The sequence below is a fragment of the Cololabis saira genome, chromosome 7 (genome assembly GCF_033807715.1).
Source record: "Cololabis saira isolate AMF1-May2022 chromosome 7, fColSai1.1, whole genome shotgun sequence".
NCBI classification, from domain to species: Eukaryota; Metazoa; Chordata; class Actinopteri; order Beloniformes; family Belonidae; genus Cololabis; species Cololabis saira.
This window is the reverse complement of record NC_084593.1, coordinates 29,965,777-29,981,960: the sequence shown is the minus strand read 5'-3', so window position 1 is coordinate 29,981,960 and position 16,184 is coordinate 29,965,777. Positions and strand designations below refer to the sequence as shown.

The 16,184-nt window shown below is 38.7% G+C and overlaps 2 protein-coding genes across 10 annotated transcripts in view; one reads left to right on the top strand and one right to left on the bottom strand.

Moving 5' to 3' along the window:
* Positions 1-718: 718 nt before the first annotated feature.
* tex11 (testis expressed 11) lies at positions 719-11,982 on the top strand. The gene is made up of 25 exons (XM_061726052.1): positions 719-799; positions 913-1,032; positions 1,260-1,340; positions 1,465-1,550; positions 1,627-1,684; positions 1,783-1,878; positions 1,958-2,039; positions 2,730-2,808; positions 2,984-3,135; positions 3,263-3,348; positions 4,557-4,694; positions 4,900-5,002; positions 5,130-5,254; positions 6,271-6,356; positions 6,822-6,875; positions 6,957-6,997; positions 7,101-7,178; positions 7,291-7,361; positions 8,642-8,755; positions 8,959-9,031; positions 9,513-9,662; positions 9,763-9,871; positions 9,990-10,110; positions 10,671-10,838; positions 11,911-11,982. Exons 1-25 carry the CDS (start codon positions 719-721, stop codon positions 11,980-11,982), a joined length of 2,424 nt encoding a protein of 807 aa, XP_061582036.1.
* A 281-nt stretch (positions 11,983-12,263) lies between these two features.
* Positions 12,264-16,184, bottom strand: part of dlg3 (discs, large homolog 3 (Drosophila)) — a 105,403-nt gene continuing 101,482 nt past the window's right edge. For all 9 annotated transcript variants that reach the window (XM_061725515.1, XM_061725516.1, XM_061725517.1 and 6 more), the window contains one exon: positions 12,264-15,883. In XM_061725515.1, coding sequence (XP_061581499.1) covers positions 15,777-15,883 — 107 coding nt within the window. In that variant the 3' untranslated portion in view covers positions 12,264-15,776. The remainder of the gene's footprint in view (positions 15,884-16,184) is intronic.

Below are 16,184 nucleotides of genomic sequence, written 5' to 3'. Positions count from 1 at the left end.
AGGTAGATAAAATAAGAGTATTTGTACTTATCCTCAGGGATGTACAGTCATTTTAAACAGCAAACAGAACATAATTCATTGTATTTAAATGGTGGTAAATATAAAACTAGTGATGTCATACTTGTGAAAAAGGATCTAACAGTTAACCAGTCATAATTTATCGACTTTATCTAAGTCATCAGATCCCTCTTTATTTTTAACATCAGATCTATTTATGTATCGTCAGAGCTATGACCGTTTTTTTAGAATTATATTATTAATATTTGTCATAATTTATAAACTGCATGTCTTTTTCTCACTCTTACAGCTGGAGGAGTGTGCCATCCAGCTGTGGAACTGGGTAGTTACTAAGGATGCTGGTAGAGTTATTAGCAAAATTCAAAAAGCCAAAGGTACTCTTCGGGTTGCAGTATATGCAGTTAAATGACAGTGTTACTGACATACACAATAATAGAATATACTAGTACAAATCATATAAAATGTTGACACAATGTGGAGATTGGAAAACAGGGTTAGTCGCAGTTATATTACATCATATCCAAACATTTTCACCATCCTCAGTGCGTCATGCCGCATGCAGTCTGGTGTACTGCTTTGAGTCCGACACTCCAACAGAGGGCGCCATCCGCAATCAGATCCTGGTAAGCCGCGCTGCAGCCTCTGATTGCACGTCTCTTCGGGAGGACAAGGCCATTTATCAATGTCTCATCTTTTACAGATGGCAGGCAAAACAGGGAGAACCTGGCTGGACTGCAAAAATCCCCAGATGGCAGATGATTTCTTAAGACGGGCTCGCAATGTGAAGAAAAAAAAACGAAAATCTAATATACAGAATGAGCTTGGATCTGTTTAAGTTTATATCAAACAGAAATATAGTGTTTTTGCAAATTACTCAACATGTTATACCCATAGAGCCTGGAAACCCTATACAGCCAACTAATGTCCAGAGGTGACACATCAGCTGACATCACCTCATCCAAGACAGATGTGGAGAAGGACCTAATTCGAATCCTGATGTGCCAGGCACATTCTGTGAGCTGTGGTGCATGTGTTGTTCAACACCTTAAATGTGAATATTTGTTCTTGTGACATTTTGCAGCTTAGGAAGTGCTGTTCTGACAGAGCTGCTGTGTGAAGTGTGAGCCAGCTAAAATGTGAACTGAGAAACAAGAATGCATTGAGATCTCTAAAACTTAATAGGGCCCATTGCACTGTTTTTTGATGTTTATCAGGAATTTCAAATCTGATTTTCATTATAGGCTATAATTCAAGGAAATAACCAAGAGGCGGTGGTCCACGTTCAGCGTTGTAAAGATATGTTGCTGCGTCTACCACAAGATGTAAAAAAAACCCTCTTAAGTTATCACTGTGACAACAATATATCTATTAATCCATCACATTCAAGCACATTTTGTTATTGAAAGGGAGAGGGATGTGAGTTAAAAACATGTTCTCTCCTTACAGACAGCATACGTCTCCCTTTTGTGCTACAACTTTGGAATCCAAATATACAATCTGAAGAAGTTTGAAGACAGTGCATTCTGGTTGAGGTAGTATGACGTTTAATATACACATAAAAAGTGTTGAGGAAAAATAATGCAGTGAGAAACGCTCCTCTTTTTTCAGCCAAAGCTATGACATTGGAAAAACAAACGTGAAATACGGCCCTGGATCTGACGTTCTGGTAAGACCGTTGAGTGCAAAATGAAATGCAACCACTGACAACACTTTTATGTTAATAGTACTTTTCTAAAACAATGCTTTCAATTTCCTTCACAATAGGCAAAGGTTTTGCGGCTCCTTGCCCATGTTTATTTAGAGTGGGACTGTCAGAGGTTTCAGGAAAAGGCTCTGAACACTATCGAATTAGCTAACAAGGTGGGATATGCGATATCAGTTCATATTGTTGTGTAGATATTCTTTTTAAACACCAAACATGCTCTTTGCTATTTGGCAGGAATGTGTGAGCGTGTATGGGCTGCACTTAAGAATCAGAGTCCTCTTGAGATGTCGCGCTCTGGATGATCCAATCAGAGCAGGTTAGTCAGAAGTCAGTAAACGATTTATACAGATTTTATTAAGTTATGGCATAAGTGGAGCTTCTTTTTTAAAGACTTTGGAGAAATAGATGACAGATAATAAGATGTTTCTACTTTGAATTTCTGAAGGTATCGATATCATTTCTTCTGTAGCTTTTACAGTTTCAGGACAGCTGTTCAGTTAACGCTGGATTCACTCAGCAGTGTTGCATCTGCCCATCTTCTTAGACTCTGAATGGGGTTGACGTTATCTGTTGGTGAACTGAATTGTGGATTGCGTGAGTTGCTTGCGTTGCCTCCTGCAAAAGTTGGAGGATTTTCAACTTTCAAAAAGCAAAAGTGTCTCAATGAATACACATCAGAGGACAATAGAGGAAAAACTCATCATCAACACCTTCTCTGCCTGCATGATGAACAGAATGCAGCCAAAAAGGAGGGCTGGCAGGTTGCCCATGGATAGCATAGATAATCCAATGTGCTGACGACAGTGTCGGCCAGAAATGTCGGACAACACCCTCCAAGGTGCATTTCTACAGTGTCTGCGTGTGAATCCAGCGTAAAGCTGCTCAGGCCCCAAATGCAATAGATACTGCTCCATCTGGGAGTAGTCGGAGTGTTTATTTGTCTCTTTGTGGCTTAGCAGTGTGTCAAATGCACATTTAAAGGAAGATCACAAACATATGTTTTCAGGACTTAACGAGATGCTGGAATCTCCGGTTAACCTTGAAGCATGTACTTCCACAGTGAACCTACTCATGTCTGAAGACAGGTACAAACCTTACAATATTCTGAAATGATTTCTAATTGATCTTAGTAAGAAACTATTTTCTGAATAAAAAACATACACATCTTTAGATGAACTTATGCATTTACATGTTTATTTTCTATGAATCTTAAGAGACATACTATCCCTCTGTGAATGTTGTCTGTTGTGATTATTCTAGGGAAGTGCTGGCATTTGAGTTTTTGAAACGTGTGTGTCAGCGCTTTGAGTCATCTCCTGACCTGGGAACTGCTCTTGTCCTGAATATTGAGCTACTGCTTCAAAAAGGCAAAGAGCTGCTCTGCAAACAGAAGATAGAAGATACCATTACCGGTACTCTACTTTTGCATAGGTCTCCTTTAATTAAACTTGATATAAAATATGCATCAGTCCTTGTATTCATGCACATAATACATTGTGTCTGTGACACTATTTTAGCATAATATTCACTCCTACACAGGCCACTATACTGGAAAACAACTGGCTCCACAGGCACTCGCGCATCTGCATACCATACTGTGGGATCAAGCATCAAAAAACTTTGAGGTTCGTTATATACAACCTTGTGTATACTTGTGTGTACCTTGTGGAGAATATAATGCACACACACCAGCTCTGTGAATGGCAATGTTGTGCCATTGCAAGAAGGGAAGTGAAATCCTTTTTGTCTGTACATATGGATATGGTTTTACTCCTATTCCTACCTTAAAACACACAGAAATGTATCCGATGAACACTCTACAGCAGGGGTGTCAAATGTGCGGCCCGCGGGCCGCATGTAGCCCGAGAGAGATTTTCATGCACCCCGCAAGAAGTTTCCAACGCAAAAAAACTAAATGTTAATTGACTAAAAAGGAAGGCATAAATAATTGCCATGAATCGCAGCATATCCGATAATATATTTCTTCTCAAATCTTCTTCTACAAATCCATCGTTATTCCACAAAGAGAGCAGTTTTCAACATTTTTTTGTTTTCTGGAATGCATTTGCCGATTTTATTTCTTTTTAGACGGTCGTTTATTTTTATTAACTGACTACTATTATATATTTTTGCAGGAAAGATATCACTGCTAAAAAAGATGATAGAAGATATTTATTCTGAGAATTTCAGTTTTGAACACGAGGATAGTGACAAAGTAAAACAGTTAAAACAGAAGTGCTGACTTTTTCGGCACACTGGCGTAAATATCCGCGCCAATTTTTAAAAATACATACACTTAATTGTACTGGAAAAATCTCTAAATCACAAAGAAACACTTTCGGATGTAATAAGAAAGATTTTGCTGTTAATTAAATTTCCTATAAAAAAGCGAAATATAAAAAATACATACGGTACTTGTTTCTGTTTATCTTTGTAAAATGATATTAGAAGTATCTTACGTAATTTGAAAAAAAACGAGAAATTTCAAGAAAAGATCCTGAAGAAATATATTTTACATAATTAGAGTGTAAACAAAGTGCATATTTCCTTTAAAATTAACTAAACTGATATTGGATTAGATAACAATAGTAAAAAAAAAATTTAGAAAACATTTTTTTCGCACCGTTTTTGTTATTTTGAGCGTGCGGCCTGCGAGAAAAAAATTGGTCAAATCCGGCCCGCCAAGCAAAATTAGTTTGACACCCCTGCTCTACAGTCATTTGTACTGGAATAGTGTTAGGACGTCATCACCATATTGCATCTTGTTTCTGGTTCTAATAGTGTGGTATTATTTACAATATTGTTTAATGTTGTCCTTTTGTTTTATTTGCAGGCCAGTAACTATTCTGAAGCTCTCCAGTGGTATAACTATTCCTTGAGTTTCTTCAAAGCAGGTCAAATGGAGCCCAACTTTGCCAAACTGCAAAGAAATAGAGCATCTTGCTTCCTGCAACTCAAACTGTTGGAAAAGGTGAGACAGAGTGAACTGCAGTAGAAATTGGTGAAATAAATCTGCCGGCTAAGGGCTGCACTGCAGTCTGCAGGGGTGCATGTCAGAACCCACCAGGTTGTTTTTCTATGCAATAGGTCACAACAATACGTAAGGGCTATGGCTCATTTTCTATAGTTGTGCATGTGACTTGTGTTTGCCCGTTTGTTTAAATGTGTGTCGTCAGGCTAAAGAAGCCGTTAAAGAAGCAGAGAGATGTGATCCTGATAATGTCTTCACTCAGTTCAGTGTCTACAGGATTGCTGTGCAAGAGAGCAATGTGGACAAAGGTATCTACCAAATATTGCTGTTTAATACATGTCCAATAACAGCATTAGTAGCTCTAATGTTCTAGTTTAAATAATAATACAGTTTAAGCATTTTCTCTGTGTTGCTGTGGCTACTTATTTGCACTAGCTGCAGAGGCATTGAGCGCGATGGCACATCTTTCCAAGAGTCCAGTATTGAGAGAGGACAGACTGATGGTATCTGAGAAAGCAGCTTCTAATCTCCTCAGTCTGGCTGCCCAGATTGCTCTGGAGGTTAGAATTTATTAAGACAGTCAATCTGTATTCATTGTCAAATGTCTTAGTATTATGATATTGTTATGACAATAAGTTTCCTCAATGGTTTTACTTGCAGCTTGGACTTGCACAGTTTAACACAACTGGAAGTGTTTCTGAGCAGGAGTGAAATGAAGCATCATGTTTATGCAGGAGGGGATGGGTTCTTTAAGAAATTGTACAATTTAGCTCATATGGCTAGATCAGGGGTCGGCAACCCAAAATGTTGAAAGAGCCATATTGGACCAAAAACACAAAAAACGAATATGTCTGGAGCCGCAAAAAATGAAAGGTCTTGTATAAGTCTTAGAATGAAGACAAATGGTGAAAGGAGAAATGTCGAAAAAAAGTCAAAATGTGGAGAAAAAAGTCAAAATTTAGAGAAAAAAGTCAAAATGTTGAGATTAATGTTGAAGTACAATCTCGAGAAAAAAGTTCAAATGTTGAGAAAAAAGTGGAAATGTTGAGAAAAAAGTCGAAATGTCGAGATTAAAAAGGAAAGGAAAAAGGAAGAAAAAAAAGTGGAAAAAAGGAAAGAAAGAAGAAAAAAGAAAAAAAACAAGAAAAGAAAGAAAAAAAAGGAAAAAAAGAGAAAAGAAAGACAAAGAAAGAAAAAAAGAAGAAAAAAGGAAAAAAAGAAGAAAAAAGCAAAAAAAAACAAGAAAAGAAAGAAAAAAGGAAAAAAAGAGAAAAGAAAGAGAAAAAAAGGAAGAAAAAAAGAAGCAAAAAAGAAGAAAAAGGGGAAAAAAAGGAAAAAAAGGTGAAACATTTTTGAAAAAGCTCCAGGAGCCACTAGGGCGGCGCTAAAGAGCCGCATGCGGCTCTAGAGCCGCGGGTTGCCGACCCCTGGGCTAGATTAAACAGTTGGCTATGATCAAACACAGTGCAGCTTCATATCATAGCAACAACAGCCAGCAAATAATCAACCAATCTTTAGCTTCCATGTTTCCGCTGAATGCTGTGGGATTGTGATGATGTTTGTTCTCCTGTGACAGAACGGGCAGCAGGAAACCGGCATGAAGGCACTAGAGGTTTTGTGCGAAAGCTCCAGTGATGATGCTCAGGTTCTGAATGGTCTGAGGTTTGTGAACACTGGAAAATAACTTGAAGAGTTTATTCTCACTGTCACTTGTATTAAAGGGTTTCTGACATGAACCATGAAAGTGAGAGCATGAAGCTTGGGAAAGGATACTTCCATATCAGAGAGCCTCCTACACTTAGAAAGAGATGATGAATACAAAAACATATGACATTTGGATAATGGCTTAAATATGAATTGAGTTTTTCTAGAAGAGAAATGGAATAAGAATGAATTTCACATACCAAATTTCAGTTATCAGTGTTGATGTTTTAGGATGGTACACGACAGCTGAAACTGAAAGTAATTTAATAAAGACTGTAGTGATTCTGTTAGTTTTTCACCCATTCCTCTGATACACTGACCTATATTCTCTTGTTTTTCCAGAAGAAAGTGTGTCTGTGTATAATACAGTTAGTAGGTGAACAAAGGAGGTCAGAATCAGGTTCTTCATTCATATTTTCACAGGTGTTTGGTCCGACTAGTGCTCTCCACAACAGAACAAGCTAATGATGAGCGGAGGTGAGGAAAAATTGAAAAGCCAAACAATGAGGAATTATGATTAAAGCTAGTTTTAAATTTATTTGCACTCACTCCATACAGTAACGTGAATCTGGAAGTGCTGCTGCCATACTTAAAAATGGGTGAGTATGTATGCAACAAAAGCATTTTCATGAGGAATGTGTCGGCAACATGTTTTGTGCTGTGCATCATAACCCTCAGAGGTTTTGTTTTGCATCCCTGCAGCGCTGCAGAGACTTTGCCACCAGTCTCACGTGCCTTCTGAGGAACACACAGAGGGAGCGACCTGGTTCAGAAAGATCGGTACTGACTCCTCATTCCCTTCCCATTTCAATCTGATAGTATACCATCACCTATCAGCTCTGCAGCATCCTTTACCTGTGTTTGCGTGCTTGTGTGTTTCTTTTTCTTGCAGCTTGGAACTCAGCTCTGCAGTGTGAGAGCAGTCCAGGCCGAATGAGAGATTTCTTTGTGCTCTCTTACCAGGCAAGTAGATTTGCAAGCATGTGAGGTGAATTAACCAATCTATAGTATTCAGAAGTGCAAATGAAGAACTTGGAGTTAAACATTGCTTGAGAAGTTCCCTGAGTCCTTTGCTTTCTGACCAATAGTTTATCAGAATAAAACTGCAGCCTCAACAAGTTAACTGTTCATGTGATTTTGATTGACAAACTGTAAACTAATACAAGTAAATGGACTTATTTTCATAAAGCGCCTTTCTACAAAGAAATCTACGTTTTACGTCTCATTTATTCATTCACACACGCACTAATATACTTGGGAAACAGTTAGGCACCAAATATAATATATTTAATTTACTCAGATGGCAGATGGCATTCATGTTATATCAGCTATAGAGAACAAGGTAGTGCCGAAAAACAATATATATCCCCCCTCACAAAAATAAGAAAAATAGAGAAACATATTTTCTCATCAACAAAACAAATTTAAAAATTTTCAAATAACAAAATAACATATTTGAACCATTTTTCAGATTTTTTCAGTTTTTTTATTGTCTGAAAAATGGTTCAAATATGTTATTTTGTTATTTGAAATTTTTTTAATTTGTTTTGTTGATGAGAAAATATGTTTCTCTATTTTTCTTATTTTTGTTTGGGCACTACCTACCACTATTTTTGTTTTTCGGCTCTACCTTGTTCTCTATAGCTGATATAACATGAATTACTCCTATGTGGGATCAACATCAGACAGGCCTCCTGTCTGTCGGTTTTTAAATATCTCTTCAAAACCATCCTCTTCTCTTTGGCTTCTGACACCTAGCAAGACAACAAGACTTTACTTTATTTGATCCTTTTATTCTTTTATCCCATTTTATTGCTTTGAAGTAGAGATTATTAATAAGAAGAGAAAATAGCCTATTGCTGAGTCTTTCTAAGTATATTTGGCATCCCATCGACCTAAAATTGTCCAAAATAGTGAAAGAAATCTGAATTCCTGGATTCAACATTGATTTTTATACCCTGGGTTACTGTGATGCCAACCAGATTTATATTTTTGAAAGCACATTCAGAAGATTATAGAAACTTTTGAATAAACTCAGCTTTTAAAGACTGCTTACAGTTTAACTGGAAACCAGTATTTGACTAACTCATAGATCCAGGATCGTGGTGACTCGTTGGAATTGAATATAAGCACAAGTACACTTACTATTCTTATTTAATATTTTCTGAGGTTTTGAGTTTTTTGTCCTTTAAACTAGTGAATGTTGAGGTAAAGTCTTCCTGCTCTTCTGCATGACCCTGTAGCTCTCCCTGCTGTGCCCTGCTGACCGCACGCTGCTCATGGCTCAGAGGACTTGCCTGCTAATGGCTGCCGCTGCCTCGTTGGAGCTCTGCAGGACGTCTCCTCACTCTGCACAGGTGTGTCACCCACTCCCCATTTCCCACATTCTCCATCAACACGGATGGAAATTTACCAAGACCGGTGGAGTGGAGAGGTGACTAACAACATTATTGGTGCAAGCGTAGGTGTTTCATTTTAATCCCTGTGAGTCTGAGGAGCAGTTTAACACTAGATGGCGACCCTGAACCCTAAATGCTGGTTGCATGTGTGTGGTTCACAGACGGAGCAGCTAACCCAGGCTCTGGAGCTCATTCAGACATGTTGGGAGGTTTGGAAAACACTGAAAGCATCAGGTATATACAGAAGCTCTACTGTACAGGAAAAATGAGAGATAACGCTATTTTATTGCAAACTGCATAGAAGTAAACAGCTTAATTTTCTGTTATATGTTTTTCATGAATCAAGTACAGGAGTGTCTCAGAAAATTAGATTATTGTGATTTTCTGTAATGAAATTACAAAAACAAATGTCATACATTCTGGATTCATTACAATTCAACTGAAATATTGCAAGCATTTTATTATTTTAATATTGCTGATCATGGCTTACAGGTTAAGAAAACTAAAATATCCTATCTCAAAAAATTAGAATATTCTGGGAATCTTAATCTTAAACTGTAAACCATAATCAGCAATATTAAAATAATGAAAGTTTGAAGAAAGAAAGTATGACATTTTAGTTTTTTTAATTGCATTACAGAAAATAAAGAACTTTATCACAATATTCTAATTTTCTGAGACAGTCCTGTAGAGATAATTATATGTTTTCTCAAAGAAAACTTTCCAGGTGACCAGACAGAGTCAATGCTGTTGTTGTATGAATTTGAAGTCCGTGCTAAACTGAATGACCCAAACGTTGAAACGATACTGGATTCTGTCCTGGGGCTTGAACATGTTGAAGCCAAAGTATTGGAAGCCATGGCAGGTTTGTAAAAAATAAAACTGCTGTAATGTCAATCTGATCTGTGTTAGAAACAGACAAGTTCTTTACTGTATGTTCTCACCTCCTTTCCCCCCTCATTAAGCCTTGGCCATGGAGCCTCCAGCTCACTTCCCTCTGCTGTGCAGGAAGGCCCTGCGGGTGGCTCTCTCTCTGCACAAGAAGCAACCGCAGCCTGACTTGGCCCACTGCAGGCATCAACACACACCGCATGAAAATAAATACACAGGACATTTCATCAACAATAGATTTTCACAAAAAAAATTAGATGTGGTTTTGATTTTGTGGCTGTTTTGTGTATCCCGGTGTTAGCAAGTGTGTTCACACATTGATCAAGATGTCCCTCCCAAACGGAGTGTCGGAGCTGGAGGCCCGTGTGCTGGCGGAGGTGTGGGACTACTACGAGGAGGCTCTGTCCATCATCAGAGCCGCAGTGAGTCAGCACCAATCGCACGTCGACATCCCTCATCTCCTTCCTCCTGTTCCCTGCTCGCTGCTGTATAATTAACCCCCTCTCTTCCACTCCACGCCTGCCTGCTGCTCTAGAAGACTCTTTTTATCAATGGGCTTTCAGCCGCACTTCAATTAGCAGATGCTTCCATTCACCGCCCCTTCCTGCCAATTTGAATGTTAATGTGCTGTACAAGTCGTCACACGACCGGTGAGGTTCGGCTCTGAAAGAGACATGGGATTATTGAGACATCACGCTGCTTTAGAGGCAAATGCACATTTCCCTTTTCAGAGTAAATTACTTGAAAGCAGTTGAATTCTTGGGATCAAAGTAAAGGGGACAAGATTAAAGTGCTGTGAAATATGAATGAAATTACTAAAAAGACTTGGCTCCTGGTCTGTTTTTCAGCATTACTGGAGGTTAACATGCACATTGACAGGATTTCATGAAAGTTTACTCGATGCTTTAATCCACTACAAACAACTTTTCCAAATGGCATCTGTTCAATAGCCTTTTGAACATCTTCCTGCTCTTCTCCGCAGCCGGATGCCTCTACGGAGATGGAGACCTTGTGGCTGCTGACTCGGGCCTGGAACACGGGGATACTGCTGTACAGCTTGGCTCAGTACCCAGAAGCTGAGAAGTGGTGCGGCCTTGCCATGAGCTTCGTCCACCATCTGGGATCCCTGCTGGAGAGCTACGAGATGCAGGTAGCCAACCCGTGGAAGGAGAGGAGGGGATGAAGGCCTATTAGACAAAGTTTTTGGTCAAACACACAGGTCTAAACAAAATTCAGTATGTCTAGGTCAGGTGTCGGCAACCCAAAATGTTGAAAGAGCCGTATTGGACCAAAAACACGAAAAACTAATATGTCTGGAGCCGCAAAAAATGAAAAGTCTTGTATCAGCCTTAGAATGAAGGCAACACATGCTGCATGTATCTATATTAGTTAGAACTGGGGGAAGATTTCTTTTTTCATTATGCACTTCGAGAAAAATTTCGAAATGTCAAGAAAAAAGTCGAAATGTCAAGATTAATGTTGAAGTACAATCTTGAGAAAAAAGTCGAAATGTTGAGAAAAAAGTCGAAATTTTGTGAAAAAAATTCAAAATGTTGAGAAAAAAGTCGAAATGTCGAGATTAATGTTGAAGTACAATCTCGAGAATTAAGTCAAGAAACAAGTCAAAATTTCGAGAAAAAAGTCGAAATGTCAAGATTAATGTTGAAGTACAATCTTGAGAATTAAGTCAAGAAACAAGTCAAAATTTCGAGAAAAATGTCGAAATGTTGAGAAAAAAGTCGAAATTTCGAGAGAAAAAGTCGAAATTTCGAGAAAAAAAGTCGAAATGTCGAGATTAAAAAGGAAAGGAAAAAGGAAGGAAAAAAGAGAAAAAAAGGAAAAAAGAAGAGTAAAAAAGAAAAAGGAAGGAAAAAAAGAAAAAAGAAGAAAAAAAGGAAAAAAGAAGAAAAAAAGGAAAAAAAAGGTCAAACATTTTTGAAAAAGCTCCAGGAGCCACTAGGGCAGCGCTAAAGAGCCGCATGCGGCTCTAGAGCCGTGGGTTGCCGACCCCTGGTCTAGGTTACTGCAACAGGGATTTTTAAAAAAAAATCTTTTTAGCTCAATTGGGTGTTTTTTTTTTTTACTTGCAAGACAATTTCAAAAATAATTCTTAAGCACTCATAACAGTAAGATAGTAGTTTCCTGCTCATGGATGACATAGGTTTGTGACACAGCTGTTCAGTTCAAGCTTGGACTTATACAGGTGTTTCTTGTGTCGACAGATGTCTGGCCTCTACAGTGAGATCTTGGACAGATTGGACAAAGCAAAGAGAAACAACATTATTGAAGGATAGGCAACATAGTCAATCGTTGTGACTTGCTTATTTCTGAGGGTGAATTTAAACTAATCCAGTTCCATCACTTTGTTGAGAAAGGTGTTCCTTACATATCCCAGTTATACATGTTTAAATCTATACGATGGTTTGATCCGTCTTGTTCCAAACCCACTTCATCTCTGTCTTAACTTCTGACTAAAAGCTCAACTGTCAAATAAAATCTTTAAAATGCGCAGTAGCTCTGTTATGTAAGAAGCCGAAGCCACTTAAAGTCGAATAACAGGCACATCAAAATCATAACTGAGTCACGTATTTTATTTTCAAACAAATAAACTCTTTTCAAGTCCCAAAATAAAACCCAAACAAATTTTGCAGGACTGTGTTCCCTCATGACTAGGACAGGGAAGACCATGAGGCCGAGTGTCCTGATAGGCTGTACCACCTGCAGTGACAGGAAGGAAACTACTGTACAATCAAAGGGTTCATCTTTGCAAGCACTTACTGCACAGATGTGCTAGAACATAATCATATCTTTACCCAAAAGTATAAACAAGAACCCTGACACCCCCCTAAAAGCAAAAAATAAAAAAATAAAACATAAAAACATATGTCATCATTTCTCTCATCAGAACAACCCTCATCAATTATACACACAGAGGCATTCAGATTCCATCTCGTTACCACAAGCTCAATGGAAAGAGTAAAATGAAAAGCAAGGTCTTTGGGCTTTGACATGGCTGACTGAGGTCTGAAAACCACACACATCGTTAACAGTCAGCTGAACTTTAACTAAAACACCAGAGGACCAAATCTAAACTTGAAATGTGTTGATCAATGCTCCTGGTTTCTGTGATGTCGTGTAGGTTTCTGCCTGCATCACTTTATATCGCTTGTGTGTGTATGTATGTGTGTATATACATATATGTGTATAAACACACATACACACACACTATATATTTATATAAATATATTTAAAATCTATACACCCAGACACGTTCCACAAGAAATCACATGTTGACAGGCCCTACTCCAGGAACTGACGTCCCAACTGACTAGTTAAATGTTCCAATAGGCATTTGAAGAGAAATACCAACAATACAGCACATTTGTATGGAAATTATATCAAGAGAGGCTCAAACTTTACTTACCTGGCATTTGTGGTCTATAAAACATTTTTGCCCCAGTTTGATTCACACATGCACGAAGCACAGGTGAGGAGGATCTGCTGGGGGCTTATTTACATTGTACAGCTACCACACCCTTTTGAAAACAGTCTGCAAGCAGATTATAAATGGCTCTGTTCCCTTCGGTTATTCCCTGAACTCTGGTTTTGACACAGGTAATGACAGCTGGTTTAGCAGTGGTGCCCGGCAGGTGGGCACACCTGTTCAGAAAACGCCTGCAGGTACAGGTACTCTGTGGGTAGGAGGAGAGAAGAGACTCGCGAGTCTGGGCTAATGTTTCTTCTTGGATCTGTTGGGGAGGACTTTTGACTTTTTGAAAAGCTGATTAAGAAAAGTGAGGCGTTCACATGATCTTGGGCCACAGAACTCCTTCTCCAGTCGTGCTCTCTAACGTGAACACGTTCACATGCAGCGCCAGGATCTGGTCATGTCAATCCTGGTGATGGCACACAGCAAACTCAAAGGAGGGGGGGGGGGCACAACCTGATTACACTTCAACCGTCTGACAGGATCTTCTTCGAGTACCGTATTTTCTGGACTATAAGCCGCTACTTTTTTCATAGGTTTTCAACCGTGCAGCTTATACAAAGGTGCGGCTATTCTGTGGATTTTTCTTCCACCGCTCGGGGCGCTCTAACCGGAATTAGAATCAAAACTAAGACAAAATAAATGCAAAGAAGAATACGCTACTTCTTCTTTAGCAGATAGAAGTAGAAGCAGATTTCAAACAGATAAATAGATAAATAAATACCGGTTATTTTCTCTTGGTTCTGTCTCCGTTTTAATCAGCAAAGTTGCTGCCGTGTTAAAATACACTGTTAGGAAAGGATCTATTTAGGTACAAACGTGTACATTTTTTACAGTTCAAAATCCTTCTGTACATGTAGTAAATATCTAATCTAACAACATGAATATCTGCGGCTAAATATCTTTTTTTTTTTTAAATAGAGCGGAATGCGGCTTGTATGCAGGTGCGGCTTGTATATCTTTTTTTAATTGTTTTTTAAAAAATAGAGTGGGTGCGGCTTATAGTCCAGAAAATATGGTACTTTTTTACGTTCGACAACTAATAAAACCCTGGCCATGAATTCCTGAGCTGGATCAGCTCAGCCGAGACACTAAAGGCTCAAACGCGGCGCTTCAGCACCTGCACCATTCAGAACAAGTTTATAGATACACATAGTGTTAAGTTTAACTCAAACCCATCTTTAGTGTTGTTTTTGGTAGGAGGACAGGGGGACAAACCAAAACAGGTTATACTGACTCTTTAATTGTTAGAACATCCAATACAATTATTGTCTTGTTCTACCCGTTTTAAGGCCAACACAATGGTGGCAGATAGGACAGTACCATGTGACCAATCAGAAGAGATTCCTCTGGGAAGGCAGAGAGTGTAATAGGGTGGTCTGCTGCTCAACATGAGTAAGGAGGCTCTGGCTGTCCTAATTGTAGTCCAATGGCCAAATTGTTTATTACACAGGAAAAAGGCTGAAAACAGGGAAGAGGAATGCCCACAGAGGCAGATTTTTTTTCTTTTCTTTTTGGTCTATTGCACTCAATGTCAGGCCTCCTGACAGTCGGAGGACACAGAAGTATTTCAAATGTGCACAGCCTCCCTGACAGACAACAGGTAGTCACAAAACAGAATTTGTATTTGATGTAAGGCAGTTTGGTGTCTTGCAGAGAGCCCGGTTACACTTCTCTACCTCCACCCTTTACAGAGCAGCTAAAAATCACAAGCAAAAAAAACAAAAAACAAAAAAAAAAAACACTTTAAAAATAAAATTAAAACAAATCTAACAGCTCTTCAGGTTGACAATTCGAGTGAAGTGTAAAATGTGTTCTTTTCAATATGTAGTAAAATCTCATTAGGACTTTATCATTTATCTTGTGATTTCATAATATAAATGTAGAGATTCACAACTCATTTCCTTCTCCTTGGTCTTCCTCCCGAGATGCCTTTATCAGCTGCAGCACAGACAACTGGCAGACGACCAAATAGCAAGCTGGTTTGTGATAAACAGATCACCAGTTTTTAAGCTTCTCCACTAACTTCCTCAGTCAGTATAAACGAGAGAGAGAGATGACTCCTTGAACAGTACCATCAGCAGGGCTTAATTTTATCCAGTCCGTTACAAAAAAAGAAAGAAAAAAGAAACAAAACAAAAGCCTTAATTGGTCTTCAACGTCTCATCTTTTGTGTCCTTAAATGTGATTTGATGAACATTTACAAAGTGTTCCAACTTGGTATGATTTGTCTTTCTTCCCCTGCAACGACTTTCTGAATCCCAACTCTTCTCTCCTGATTTCTGCACGACATTCCGATCTTCAGGCCGTCCCAGTTCACAAAAGGAGTTATTCCTTTTCCCTTTTGTTTTCATTTGACAAATTCCTTTGGAATGGCATTTCTAGTCTTGAATGGATTTGTTGAGAAACTCATGCAGGGGTGTGCACAGTCACAGTAATGGTGATAAGACTTCTTTTTCATTTAGAGAATAACATAATGATGACACTAAAACTTGATATGAAACATATCTGCAAAAAGGAGGTGAGGAGGGGGATATGTGGGTGTGGGGTCTCTGGGAGCAGAGGGAGCTCTGCAGCGACGCAGAGAGGACGGCAGGGAGTTCAGAGCTTCTCCGTGGAGGGGATCCAGATGTACGGCCCAGACTGCTCCTCGATGATTAGTTTGATTTTGTTGTAGAGCTCGTCTAGTGAGTCACCTTGTACAATAGCTGGACAAACACAGAGGCAGAGGATTTATTTAATCACAAGTGAAGTAGCTGTTTAATGACAACCTAACACCGCTATTGGTGAGCAAAGCCAGAATGTAAAAAAAAAAAAAAAAGTGCTTATAAATATTATTTTTCCGTACTCGTGCAACCTTTTTTTTAAAAAATGGTGCAGAGGAAAAACAAATTAAAGGAACATCCAAGAGTTAAAATCAACACTACATTTATTATTAGATGGTAAATGACTGGAGAGCTTTATTTTGATCTGGTGTAGCAACCAAATCAAAATGTAAAATGAAGCAGA